Raw genomic sequence first — 14,814 nt, 5'->3', positions numbered from 1 at the left:
CATCCCACGGAGCACTGTTCCAGCGATCATTCAGAAATGGAAGGAGTATGGCACAACTGTAAACCTACCAAGACAAGGCCGTCCACCTAAACTCACAGGCCGAACAATGAGAGCGCTGATCAGAAATGCAGTCAAGAGGCCCATGGTGACTCTGGACGAGCTGCAGAGATCTACAGCTCAGGTGGGAGACTCTGTCCATAGGACAACTATTAGTCATGCACTGTACAAAGTTGGCCTTTATGGAAGAGTGGCAAGAAGAAAGGCATTGTTAACAGAAAGCATAAGAAGTCCCGTTTGCAGTTTGCCACAAGCCATGTGGGGGACACAGCAAACATGTGGAAGAAGGTGCTCTGGTCAGATGAGACCAAAATGGAACTCTTTGGCCAAAATGCAAAACGCTATGTGTGGCAGAAAACTAACACTGCACATCACTGTGAACACACCATCCCCACTGTCAAATATGGTGGTGGCAGCATCATGCTCGGGGGGTGCATCTCTTCAGCAGGGACAGGGAAGCTGGTCAGAGTTGATGGGAAGATGGATGGAACCAAATACAGGGCAAACTTGGAAGAAAACCTCTTGCAGACTGCAAAAGACTTGAGACTGGGGCAGAGGTTCACCTTCCAGCAGGGCAACGACCCTAAACATAAAGCCAGGGCAACAATGGAATGGTTTAAAACAAAACATATCCATGTCTTAGAATGGCCCAGTTAAAGTCCAGATCTAAATCCAATCGAGAATCTGTGGCAAGATCTGAAAACTGCTGTTCACAAACACTGTCCATCTAATCTGACTGAGCTGTGTAACGATTGTGGAATTCTCTCCGTGATCAGTGCACCTGATGTGTGCTGACACTGCGGAAATCCTCCACAAGCGTATAATTTGAGGAAACCCAGCAGAAGGTGCAATGCACCTGTAGAAGGAAATTCCTGTCGGCAGGTGGAGCTGTGGAGTGCAGAGGAACAGCTCCTCTGCCCTACCACACACGCCAGACAGGAATTGTACGAAGGGAAGAAACGCAATCGCAAGAGAGGCGATTGAGAATGAGCACAGAGACAGATTGTATGTGTGTGCACCAAACTAGTCGCCAACCCGCGACGGTGAACACACCACAGCAGATATGAAGTAGGACCGCGATCGCGAGAGGTGCGATCGCCAGACGTGACACAAGGCTACAGCAAGGCAGAGCACGAGAGTAGCAAAGGCACAGCAAATCATACAATGAAGAGATACGGAAAATAACAAACGCTAGCTAAAAGCGAACACCGCATTCATTCGCAACAGTGCACGCGTTTATGCGCGGTCTCCACGTGATAAGCACAATAGAGACAAACACGCCTAACTAACCACCGACAGACAAACATGAAACAGAGGACGCGAGCGCTTGCTTAAAGTGAACCTTAAGTGTCCAAAAAAATTGAGTTTTACTCACCTGGGGCTTACCTCAGCCCCCTGCAGCTGATCGGTGCCCACGACGAGTCGCTCTGATGCTCCGGGTCCCGCTGGCGGCCACTTCCGGTTTCGCCGTCAGGACCCGTCAGGCTGGGGAACGCGGCTCATACTACGCGTCCCCAGCCAAAATAGCACCCCTATGCGGCCATATGTCCGCATACGGGTGCCTATGCGGACATATGGCCGCATAGGGGTGCTATTTTGGCTGGGAACGCGTAGTATCAGCCGCGTTCCCCAGCCTGACGGGTCCTGAGGGCGAAACCGGAAGTGGCCGCCAGCGGGACCCGGAGCATCAGAGCGACTCGTCGTGGGCACCGATCAGCTGCAGGGGGCTGAGGTAAGCCCCAGGTGAGTAAAACTCAATTTTTTTTGGACACTTAAGGTTCACTTTAACGGTTACCTCACCGAGCCTCCAGCAAACGTTCGTAGCAGACAAGACAGACACACGAAAACCGGAACAGGCGAGAGATAAGATCCACAGCACTAGCGAAAAGAGGCCAGTGCGATCCAGGGAGACAGAGAGATGGAGATCAGACGGATCCACAGCACTAGCGCTAGGCGAGTGAGATCCAGGCAAGACAGATAGAGGAGATAGCTGGTAGCAACCGCTGCTCCAGCTATACTCCAAGAACAAAGATCAGAACGACTTCCTGTCGACCATCGCAGGGACAGGACAATCGCAACAGACAGACAAAACAGATATGCAATCCTAACTGCACTAGGGAATCTGCCTAGTGCAGTCCCAGGAATTACTCTAAACTAATATTCAAACAATAAGCAAGGCTGACACTCTCCAGAGTGTTTCGCAGGAAGAATCCTTATGACCAGCAACTTACTGTGGGAAACATAGCTCTTTATAGAGCAAGCCCACAAGGGATGTGGCTAGGCAATCTGCATGACAAACATATGCAAATTCCTCAGCAGCAAGCTGCACAACTGAAAAAAAGGTCTCTCTTCCAGAGACCTGCAGAATGCAGACCTGGACAGTGATCAAAAGGCTGCCTGCCTGCGCAGGCAGCCACGCGGATCCTCACAAGCTGGAGCTGTTTTGCAAAGAAGAATGGGCAAGAATTTCAGTCTCTAGATGTGCAAAGCTGGTAGAGACATACCCTAAAAGACTGGCAGCTGTAATTGCAGCAAAAGGTGGTTCTACAAAGTATTGACTCAGGGGGCTGAATAATTACGCACACCCCACTTTGCAGTTATTTATTTGTAAAAAATGTTTGGAATCATGTATGATTTTTGTTCCACTTCTCACATGTACACCACTTTGTGTTGGTCTTTCATGTGGAATTCCAATAAAACTGATTCATGTTTGTGGCAGTGATGTGACAAAATGTGGAAAACTTCAAGGGGGCCGAATACTTTTGCAAGCCACTGTATTTTCACAATTTTTTTTCCCTTGAGATTTATTCTAACCACACCCCCTCAAACTGATGCCGGACACCATGTGGTTAACTAACCCCCCCCCCCCCCCCAGTGTTCTCCCCAGGTTCTTTTGCCTAGGTGCTCCACCCGGCTAATTTCGGTGAGCACCCGGCTGTCATCGGCTCGCCTCCTCCTATGCTGTAAGCAAAGTTGAGCGGCATTCCCCTGTCTTGACCCACCCGGCTACTTTTTCATGCCCCCTGGCTGGAAAAAAGTTCTGGGGAGAACGCTGCCCCAAGCTGAAGTCAAGAAGCCTCTACCCAACCTGGTGCGAAATTCCACTCCCCAATCTTATGCTTCACACCACCCCAAACCTTGTACATAAATATGGCCCCCACCTGGTGTATAACCTCAACTCCCTCAATCTTATGTCAAACACCTCCCCCCAAGAGCTGCAGATCTGCATCTCTCCCCTCCCTTCCACCAACCAAGTGCCTGATCAGGTCCGGACTGGATATAGACCAGTTTAACACTTCGGCTTATACTACAGAACTATGGCTAAGGAGTCATGTTTGCTCCGACATGCATGAGCTTCTGATCTTTTGTCCATTGGTGTCACAATAAAGATTGAACTTTTAACCGATCTCACAGTGCAGTGGACTATCTTTCGTACAGCTACTGCCTGGTTCACCGATTCCCTGCTCCTGATTGGATGGTCGTATATATGGTGGTTGTAGCAGTCCCATTTTATACTACAGAGTTGTGGCGTTGTAATACATACAGATGCGGTTTAGCGTCTTGCTGAAATAGATAAGGCTTTCCCTGAAGAAGACATTATCTGGATGACCACATATGTTGCCTCTAAACCTTGTATATCCTTCAGTATAATTGATTCTTTCCCATCTGTGCTAGCTACCCATGCCATGTGCACTGATGCACACCTCCCATACCATGACGGATGTTGGCTTCAGAACTGTGTGCCTACAACTAGCCAGATGGTTCTTCTCCTCTTCAGCTTGGAGGAGGCACCATCCATAATATCCAAGTACAATATTAATGTGTTAATCCACAGAACAGTGTCACGTTTTGCCTCAGCTCATCTTAAATGAACTCAGGCCCAGAACAGGCGGTGGTGTGTCTGGATTGTGTTGTGAGATGTTACTTCTCTGTGAAGGTTCTCCTGTCTTCAGCTTATGGTAAGAATAATAATGTAACTCCAACTAGGTGACTTTTCTCTTCTAGAAGACAGTTCATCATTCCAAAATGTTTGTTTACAGAACTGTGATGGGATGTGTGTGGGGCGCATGCTGCCCTCTGGATAAGGTACATTGACGACATGCAAGGTGTTTTCACCCTGGAGTTGTGAAGAGAAGCATCCCCTATGGCCAGTTTTGAGGGTCAAGCACAACTGTAGTAACTGTGACGTTCTGAACGATGAGCTGGAGTAGATGTGTGCGATATTTTAATCTAGAGGCTATTCAAGACAAATGCTGCAAGAAAGTCGAGAGAGACTAGAAGGGGGGGGGGGGGGAGATCTGCTCTGCCTGGACCAAAGATGGGTGTAAGGGGAAACCAGCAGCAGCGCATACGGGGGGCAATTAAATGAGCTCCTTTCGAAGCACTGAAAGTTTTTAATGTCAGACTCGTAAGTTGTATGAGTGGTGGGCTGTCGACCTTTCCTAACAGCTGGAAGGGCTGAGAATATGAGAGACCGGTTGGCGAGTTCCCATCTTGGAATGAAAATCGAAACAACAGCAACGGGTTGTGACTGGCTTTATAGCAGAAGTTACATTAAAGCGGACCTAAACTCAGAACTTCCTCTGTTCTCTAGAAGATAAGCAAAAGCATAATAACCTTTACAGAAAAACATTTCCTTGTTACAGCTGATACAAATCCTGCAATACGTTTGCAGTGTGTCTACTTCCTGCTTTCACGGAAGCAAACATATTGTTAACATCCTGTGCTTTTAAATTAGCTTATCTGCCGTCTGCCATAGCAGTCAGGTGACGCAGGTGAGAAATCAAATAACAACTTGTGATTAGTCACAGATGAGGTGGAATTAGACAGGCTAAACTCTCTAAATACATACAGGGTGCATTTCTCTATGTTTCCTTCTGTCCTGTGCAAGAGTTCAGTTCCCCTTTAAGGGGGATGCTTGCTTGTGGTAGCTGCAATGCCTCTGATTTTGTGGATAGATCAGAGATATTTACAGATAGTACAAACAATACACAATATGGACCATGTGGTTTATCAGCTCTGTTCCCCATGTGGGAAAAATTAAATGGGAATTGAGAAAACCAGTAATGGAACAGGTAAAACATATTGAGAATAAGATAGAATCTCGTTATAGTAAACTCTGATATAGTAAACCTCTGGATACAGTAAACTCAGTCATCAGGTCACAGCAAATGTATCTGTGTAAACATACAATGTATGACCAATTTGCAGGAACCAAGTCCGACGAAGGCTTATTAGCCGAAAGCTTACTTTTTATTTATCTCTAAGTTAGCCAATAAATGGTGACATCCTGATTCAGAATGCCTTGCCTTTACTGATGGCCAACACGGTACAACACTCTACTGCTTCTACTATGACCAATTCTGATATAGTAAACTACTTTTCCTGGTCCCCTGGAGCTTACCATAAAGGGATTCTACTGTACTGAGAAATCCTGCCCTGTATTCATGCATTTCAAGGAGTTCCACCAGAGTAATCCCAATGGTTTGATGTTTAACCACTTAAAGGGAAGGTCCAGGCAAGATAAAAAAAACAAAATCCACTTACCTGGGGTTTCCTCCAGCCCCTGGCAGCCGTCCTGTGCCCTCGCCATGGCTCCCGTTGTCCTCCGCTGCAGAAGCTTGCCAGGTCGGCTTCCTGGTCGTCTTCTGTGCTCCACCGGGCAGGTCACGTGGTCCGTCTGACATCATCAGCATTGTACTGCGCAGGCGCAGAACCACTGTACCTGCGCAGTGCAATGCTGATGACGTCGGCCAGATCACGTGACCCACACGGTGGAACGCACAGAAAGCCGACCTAGAGATGGTTTCACCGTCTAACAGTCTCCTAGCGGCGGTCGCCGCCGGGTTACTGATGACGGAGATCCGTCATTCAAGCGAAAATGCGCATGCATTAGCATGGATCTACTGCAGAACACGACCCCAGGACTGCACGCCGATCGGCGTTAGGTGGTCCTGGGGTTGGCGCGGAGTGGTCTTTAAGAGATTAAAGTAAGTCTGAAGCAAATCCCCCCCCCCCCCCCCCCAAAAAAAAAAAACCATACTCACCTGAGGAGGGGGAAGGCTATGGGTCCTAAAGAGCCTTTCCGCTCCCTTTCCTGGTCTCCTTGTTCCACCGGAGGCTCCTCTGTTCAGGTCTCTCACGGTGCAAGGCTTCAGAAGTCTTTGGGAGCCTGAGTGCTCCTTACTGCGCATGCGCGAGGGAGCATGCTTGTGCATGTGCATTACATAGCCACCCATCTTCTGTAGCACTCTGGCTCCCAGAAGCCTACCACAGTGGCAGAGAGCAGTCTCCGACACCCATTGGTTGGAGACTGCTAACGGGGGAGCCAACCGTGGAATGTGCGGACCATGAGAGGAGCGGGAAGGCTCTCTAGGAGTCTTCCCTCTCCTTAGGTAAGTAGAAGAGCTGGCTGCAAAATATGCTTGAAAGAAGTATTGAATAGAGTGCTATGCATAATTGCGTTGGAAGATCATAGAGAATTAACTTTTTTGTGTGCAGCTTGAGCTATCTCCTTGACGTAACCTGAGCTCTGTGACGGGCCAATGGACACCGCCACTTTGCTTGAATAGCTCCTCCCCTAGAAAAGTGTCATTCACCATTTGCCTTGACAAAGCTTGAGATGTCAAGTGGCAGGGAGAATGCTCAAATCAGCTGGGTGTCAGGTCTGAATTCTAGTGGTGGCATTAGAAGGCAGAAGTAATGGCAATGTGGCCATGCAAAGCCCTATGCCACCATTTCAGCTGGCTACAGAACTAGTAACTGCTGATGATTAAATGACGGGAGCCAGGACTTCATTCAGAAAGCTGGGACGCTACATAAACCTTTTGAAGGCTCCATGGATGCACTATTGGGGTCCTGGTTAAGGGTGTTGGTTGGCCGGCGGTGTAGGGTGTTCAGCAGTGAAATGTATAGGCACACAGCTGTTATGCAGGTAGGAGACCTGTGGCTTGGTCGATAGAGATGGGCCGAACTATTCATCCAGCGAATAGTTTTCGTGCCTAACAAGGGGTGTACGTACATCTTATACATGGCATGTTCGACCCGCCTCCTATACATCATCATTGAGCTAAACTTTGACCCCTTTCCTCACAGTCAGAAGGCACATGGCAGCCAACCAGCTATCCCTCCCACCTGGACCGCCACCCCTCACCCACCTGTCAGAAATCCAGCACAGAAGCCATTTTGCAGTCTCTGTTTGGCTTCTGTGCTAGGCAGATGAGGGACAGTGTGCTGCTGACAGGGAGAGAGTTAGGTAGGCCTGTGTTCTGTGTCTTCAATGCAGATTCTTGCTGCTACCACATTGTCCTGAACAGCTAAGCCCTTTTTAGGGCTGGTACATTGTTTGATCATAACCCACCTTCATACCACTACTGGCATCTAGTATCTACAGGCCCTTTTGTAAAACATTAGCGCTGTAGGAGACAGGTCTGCTGTTCCTAGTAGTGCACTGACCATAACCTAGTAATCCTTCACACCACTACTGGCATCTAGTTTCCACTACTTACCCCTGTATAAGACCTCAGTCTTGTCGGAGACAGGTATGCTCCGCTGGTCCTAGTAGTGCACCAACTTTAACCTAATAATCCTTTGCGACCACTACTAGCATCTTGTATCCACGACTGCCCCCTGTATAAGGCCTCAGTGCAGAATCAGTGTTTTTTTTTTTTTTGGGGGGTCATTTAACTTTCCTAGAACTACCTCAGCCCGACCATAGAGGCTGGAAAACTGTGACCACCCGCACTCCCACGATTGTGCACACAACCACGGTGGCCACTACACTAAGACTGCCGCCAAGAGGACTAACATTTATGTTGTGGAGGTGTCAGTCTATAAAAACAAAGATATGCTCACCTGACGTAATCACTACAGGTCTTTGCATTTTTTTTTGTGTGCGGAGATTCCAATTCGAAATTCACGAACCCAAAATTTGACATCCGGGCCATCACTATTGGTCGATTCATGATTTTAGGGGTGGAAGGGAACTGCAGTATATAGGGGAATTCGATACACTCTATTCAATTTGGATGACTCAGTAGAGGTTCAGCATTTTTAAAGTTGAGCACTGTGACGCCGGGCGACGCCCAGTCGGCCAAAACGCGATTGTGGTCGGTTAGCGACGCAGATCGTTAAACCAAGATTTGATGTGTAGTATCCCTCTGCCTAGGAACAGCTGGGGGATTTGTCTTAGCTGAGTAAAAGCCTGGGGGGGAGGTGTTAATTAGCTTGGACATATTCCCTGTGGAAGGCAGAATAACCTGGAGGCATTGACTCCCCTTTCTGTTCTGGGAACCAGGTGACACCTAGATGTTAATTAGCCAGCAAAGAGCCCACTCTGCCTTTTGGGAAAAGACAGGATGAGCTCACAGCAGGGGGCTATTCAAAAACCTGCTTTGCTCTAGACTGGCCGGAGCCATATAGGCAGAATAAGAAAGCATGGAGTTTAGGATTTTGAGCATGTTTAGGCAATACCATTCAGGTGAGAAATGTGAAAGTTATATCATTCTGCTGGTCCGGATCTTGTGAGTATTTTGATATTAAATTTGGGCCACTGGCATAACCAGAACTCTGGGAATTCCACCGTTTTCTAACCGGGCATGCAAACATGCCCAAGTTTGATATCATATTAATCGGTAGGTTCTGGGGATCGAGAATATGAGATTATTTTTTGTGTGCCGGCCGCGCAGGTCTGTCTAGAAAAGTGTCAGGGTTATGAGGGCTTGTGGAGGCCCCTGCCCCAGATGTGATTACCATAGTCCGGCCTGGGGGCCGTCTCTGGAAGCCCGCCTCTGAACTCAGCTCCATTAAAAGTGAATGAGCTGCGCGGGCAAATTATTCCTCCATTTTACATCTTCATGAACACACGGCCACCGTGAGAAACAAGTGGTGGCCATCTTGCCGGAGCTGAAACAAAGGGCACATGGCTAGCGGCCATCTTGTCTGAATTGAAACAAAGGACATCCTCCATTTTGTTTGGATTTTAAAACTTGCTGAACTCTGACTTTATCTCTGGAACAAAGAACTTTGCAGAACTTGAAACCGTTTTGCTTGGACTTTATGATTCTTCCCACAAAAGGACATATTTCCACAAACCCTAAGTATTTTCTCCCTTTTATTTTTTATACTCGCTATTACTGTTTTAATTGTTGATTTTAATAATTGTCTGTATATATTAATTATTTATATTGCTTTCAATAAACCGACGCTATCGTCAGCTGTTGTTCTAGCTACCCTATTTTCAGCACGCACACAACTGAACCAGACCTCTGAAGAGACGTTACTATTGTTTGTTGTTGGCTAGACAGAATACCGTGTGTTTTAACCGTTTTTATTCGCAGGACCAGTCATTCAGTAAATCGGGTCCACTGGCCCATACCAGTGGTGGTGGCAGATACCCTGGAATCGTGTGAAGGTTGTAATTACCCATATCTCACAGGCTCCCTTCTGGTTTGTCTGCGGCCCATTCCCAACGGTTCCTACGCATTGACTGCGACCAGAGTTCGCACGATCCGTGCGCTGGCACCGTTTGGAAGACCATTTGCGGTCTGACCACCAGGGCTCCTGTGACAAGCACCATTTTTAATTTGTTGAATCCTCTGAAATGAGCTCGGGCCCAGAACAGGCGGCATTGTGTCTGGATTGTGTTGTGAGATGTAACTTCTCTTTGAAGATGATCTTTTCATGGTATCTCTAAAGAAAAATAATGTCACTCCAACTGGAAGACCTTTCTATTCTAGAAGACAGTTCATCATTCCAACGCGCAAATTCTCAATTTACAGAACTATTGTTGTCACTTGGCATCGAGTGTTGTTGGCACTTTGCATTAGATTTTGTCATTTGGCATTCTGTGTTGTCACTTTTTTCATAAGGTTTCAAGTTTCATAAACTGAAGAAACGGGTGATTTTTGTACCCACTCCATAGCCCTGCCAGGGCTGTGGAGTCAGTCGGGGACAGGGATGTGGAGTCAGTCAGGGACAGCGCTGTGGAGTCAGTCAGGGACAGCGCTGTGGAGTCGGTCAGGGACAGGGCTGTGGAGTCAGTCGGGGACTGGGCTGTGGAGTCAGTCAGGGACAGGGCTGTGGAGTCAGTCGGGGACAGGGCTGTGGAGTCAGTCGGGGACAGGGCTGTGGAGTCAGTCGGGGACAGGGCTGTGGAGTCAGTCGGGGACAGGCCTGTGGAGTCAGTCGGGGACAGGCCTGTGGAGTCAGTCGGGGACAGGCCTGTGGAGTCAGTCGGGGACAGGCCTGTGGAGTCAGTCAGGGACAGGGATGTGGAGTCAGTCAGTGACAGCGCTGTGGAGTCAGTCGGGGACAGGGCTGTGGAGTCAGTCGGGGACAGGCCTGTGGAGTCAGTCGGGGACAGGCCTGTGGAGTCAGTCGGGGACAGGCCTGTGGAGTCAGTCGGGGACAGGCCTGTGGAGTCAGTCGGGGACAGGGCTGTGGAGTGAAGAGTCGAGGACAGGGCTGTGGAGTGAAGAGTCGAGGACAGGGCTGTGGAGTGAAGAGTCGAGGACAGGGCTGTGGAGTGAAGAGTCGAGGACAGGGCTGTGGAGTGAAGAGTCGAGGACAGGGCTGTGGAGTGAAGAGTCGAGGACAGGGCTGTGGAGTGGAGAGTCGGGGACAGGGCTGTGGAGTCAGTCGGGGACAGGGATGTGGAGTGAAGAGTCGGGGACAGGGCTGTGGAGTGAAGAGTCGGGGACAGGGCTGTGGAGTCAGTCGAGGACAGGGCTGTGGAGTGGAGAGTCGGGGACAGGGCTGTGGAGTCAGTCAGGGACAGGGCTGTGGAGTCAGTCGGGGACAGGGCTGTGGAGTCAGTCGGGGACAGGGCTGTGGAGTCAGTCGGGGACAGGGCTGTGGAGTCAGTCGGGGACAGGGATGTGGAGTGAAGAGTCGGGGACAGGGCTGTGGAGTGAAGAGTCGGGGACAGGGCTGTGGAGTCAGTCGAGGACAGGGCTGTGGAGTGGAGAGTCGGGGACAGGGCTGTGGAGTCAGTCGGGGACAGGGATGTGGAGTCCGAGTCGGGGACAGGGATGTGGAGTCCGAGTCGGGGACAGGGATGTGGAGTCCGAGTCGGGGACAGGGATGTGGAGTCCGAGTCGGGGACAGGGATGTGGAGTCAGTCGGGGACAGGGCTGTGGAGTCAGTCGGGGACAGGGCTGTGGAGTCAGTCGGGGACAGGGCTGTGGAGTCAGTCGGGGACAGGGCTGTGGAGTCAGTCGGGGACAGGGCTGTGGAGTCAGTTGGGGACAGGGCTGTGGAGTCAGTCGGGGACAGGGCTGTGGAGTCAGAGTCGGGGACAGGGCTGTGGAGTCAGTCAGGGACAGGGCTGTGGAGTCAGTCGGGGACAGGGATGTGGAGTCAGTCAGGGACAGCGCTGTGGAGTCGGTCAGGGACAGGGCTGTGGAGTCAGTCGGGTACAGGGCTGTGGAGTCAGTCGGGGACAGGGCTGTGGAGTCAGTCGGGGACAGGGCTGTGGAGTCAGAGTCATGGACAGGGCTGTGGAGTCAGTCGGGGACAGGGATGTGGAGTCAGTCGGGGACAGGGATGTGGAGTCCGAGTCGGGGACAGGGATGTGGAGTCCGAGTCGGGGACAGGGATGTGGAGTCCGAGTCGGGGACAGGGATGTGGAGCCCGAGTCGGGGACAGGGCTGTGGAGTCCGAGTCGGGGACAGGGCTGTGGAGTCAGTCGGGGACAGGGCTGTGGAGTCAGAGTCATGGACAGGGCTGTGGAGTCAGAGTCATGGACAGGGCTGTGGAGTCAGTCGGGGACAGGGATGTGGAGTCAGTCGGGGACAGGGATGTGGAGTCCGAGTCGGGGACAGGGCTGTGGAGTCAGTCGGGTGGAAATAAAATATTGCTGCTGGCTGGTGAGAAAGCTTAGTAATGATGTCACCCTCTCTTCTCTTTCCAGAAAGATGGCTTCTCCTCGGAGGATTCCTCTCCCGGACTCCACTTACACACATCTTCACGGGAGTGCAGAAGAGCTGAGCGACCTCATCCTGAAGAAATTTAATTGTTTTGCAGAGTTAAGCGGCCCTAAACTCGACCTGAATCAGGGCGCCCTCTACCAGCCTGTTAAGGTTTATGAGAAGAGATTATTTCTTTTTTTTGTATTAAAAAGCTTTATTGAGCATATCAACAAATATACAAAGCTTTTGAAAGCAGAACAGATAAAACATAAGGTATAAGCATACCAACTAAACATCAAGAAAATATGGGGGAGCATCTAGAGGACATAGTGTAGATAGTTGGGCCGTCCGGCCTGGGAAATGGGGTACTCGGAACCTCCTTCTGAGATCCCAGGGGTCAGTCCATCCTACCTGTTTTGGTGTAAGATTATATTGCTCCCTCTAACACATACATAAAACTTAAAAAAAAAAGAAAAAAACACATACATAAAAATAAGAAACAGGATAAAAAGAAAGAATGAACTATCAAGATACATTCCTGCATAAGGTATTTGGTTACAAGAGTCCTGAATAAATCCAAACCTGAACATCATACTATAATGAATGAACACATATGTCCAAGGGAAATTAAGCACTCCTATATGTTTTCCAGGATTCCCAAATGAGATCAAATCTTGCCATATTTTCAATGCTATAAAAATAAACCCGATCCATTATCATCATTAGGTCTAGACGTTGGGTAACTAGTGATAACTCTAGATCTGTGGTTTTCCATTTGAAGGCTATTGACCACTGAGCGGCTAGTAGCATGTATCTATATAAAGGTCTAAATCTGCCTGGCACATCATCATTAAAAGTATACAACAGGGCCTGGGAGGCAGATAACGAAACCGGAAAGCCAAACACTTCTCGGATCATGGTTTTCCATGAGTCCCAGAACCGCTGAGCTCTGGGGCAGTCCCAAAAGACATGCAGTATCGTTCCTTCCAATCCACATCCTCTAAAACAAGTCGATGGGACCGAGGGATATATTTTATGAATTTTTGCCGGGGTGTAATACCAGCGAAATAAGATCTTGAGTGCCGTGTCTTTGACCATATTAGATTTGACTACACCAGAGACAGCGGTCTGGATATGAGACCAATCTGTTGGCTCAAATTGAGTACCTAAGTCGCGCTCCCAAGCTCTCATATATGTCAGTTTATTCTCACTGTCACAACCTATCAGCTGGGCATATAAAGATGAGATTAATCCTTTTTGTCGTGAAGATCCAAAATAGAGTGACTCAAACAGTGAGGGTTCAAACTCTGGGGGTGAAGAAAAGATGGAAGAGAAGTAATGTTTTATCTGACAAAAACGAAAAACCTCCTCTGGGGGGGCATTTTGACTAAATCTGAGCATATTAAAGGTAACTGGAACATCTCTAATCCAAAATTTATTGGCAGTTGAACGGCCTTTATCTCTCCACCAGGAAAACAACTGTGGGTTCCTAAAAGCCGGAATAAAGCGAGGATTTCCAAAGATGGAGATCCTGGAGGAGGGAAAGGTCATAAGCTTATATGATGAGGCAATCGAGATCCATAGCTTAGTCAGTGACGAAACAATCCTGTTCCTGCCAGCAAGAGTTGATGTATCTCTTTTAGTTACAACCGTGACCAAAGTAGATAGGTAGAATGGGAAAATTGTGGTAGATTCAAATTGGTACCAGGTGGGAGGGTTAGATTTTATTCCCCAATCTAAGATTTGACTGAGTTTAGAGGCTAAGTAATAATGCCATAGGCTGGGTAAGCCGATACCACCCTGTAAAGGGGGTCTGTACAGGACTTGTGCTCGAATTCTGGCTGGTTTGCCGTCCCAAATAAACTTGTTAATTTGTGACTGTATGCTAGATAATGATTTTTTAGTTATAGTTATTGGGAGCATGCGAAACAAGTATAACAATTTGGGGAGAATAATCATTTTACATGCTACACATCTGCCTAGCCATGAAACCTTAAATGAGGACCATGTTTTCAGGAGTTGAGTAATATTATTGACTGTATATGAGAAGTTAGTTCCATATAAATCCCCATAGTTGGGTGTAAGAAAGACTCCCAAGTATTTAAATTTAGTTTTACTCCATTTGAACCCGTAAGTAGAGTCTAACCATTTAATTGTATGTGGATAGAGATTAATCGGGAGGGCTGTAGATTTAGCGGGATTTACCTTAAGGCCAGAAAATTTTGCGCATTTATCCAATATTTGGAATAAATTGGGCATGGTTGTTATAAGTCTAGTCAAGAACAGGAGAGCATCGTCAGCATACAGAGTTAATTTGATGTTGTCGATTCCATAACCATGGATGTCAGGATGTCGTCTAATCGCCACCGCCAGAGGCTCTAAAGCAGGGGTGCCCACACTTTTTTGGCTCGCGAGCTACTTTAAAATTTGCCAAGTCCAGGAGATCTACCAAAATTTAAAGTGTTACAGATCTCCCCCCCCCCCCCCGGTTGAACAGCCCCCAGGTACAAGTGCCTCCAGTATAGGTAGCAAAGTATAGGTCCCTTCAGCAAAGGTAGCTGGGTACAGGTCCCTTCACTGGGCACAGATGCCTTTAGCATAGGTAGGTGGGGATGGGTCCCTTTAGCATAGGTAGGTCGGGATGGGTCCCTTTAGCATAGGTAGGTGGGGATGGGTCCCTTTAGCATAGGTAGGTGGGGATGGGTGCCTCTAGCAAAGGTAGGTGGGGATGGGTGCCTCTAGCATAGGTAGGTGGGGATGGGTGCCTCTAGCATAGGTAGGTGGGGATGGGTGCCTCTAGCATAGGTAGGTGGGGATGGGTGCCATTAGCATAGGTAGGTGGGGATGG

At 48.7% G+C, this 14,814-nt stretch overlaps 1 protein-coding gene across 1 annotated transcript in view; it reads left to right on the top strand.

Moving 5' to 3' along the window:
* Positions 1 to 14,814, top strand: part of LOC137525257 (protein mono-ADP-ribosyltransferase PARP9-like) — a 193,677-nt gene that overhangs the window by 16,952 nt on the left and 161,911 nt on the right. The window contains exon 2 of the mRNA XM_068246281.1: positions 11,969 to 12,137. Within this exon, the coding sequence (XP_068102382.1) occupies positions 11,973 to 12,137 (165 nt within the window). The 5' untranslated portion in view covers positions 11,969 to 11,972. The remainder of the gene's footprint in view (positions 1 to 11,968; positions 12,138 to 14,814) is intronic.

The sequence above is a fragment of the Hyperolius riggenbachi genome, chromosome 7, assembly GCF_040937935.1.
Source record: "Hyperolius riggenbachi isolate aHypRig1 chromosome 7, aHypRig1.pri, whole genome shotgun sequence".
NCBI classification, from domain to species: domain Eukaryota; kingdom Metazoa; phylum Chordata; class Amphibia; order Anura; family Hyperoliidae; genus Hyperolius; species Hyperolius riggenbachi.
The sequence above is the reverse complement of the archived record's forward strand: the minus strand, read 5'-3'. Positions and strand labels throughout refer to the sequence as shown.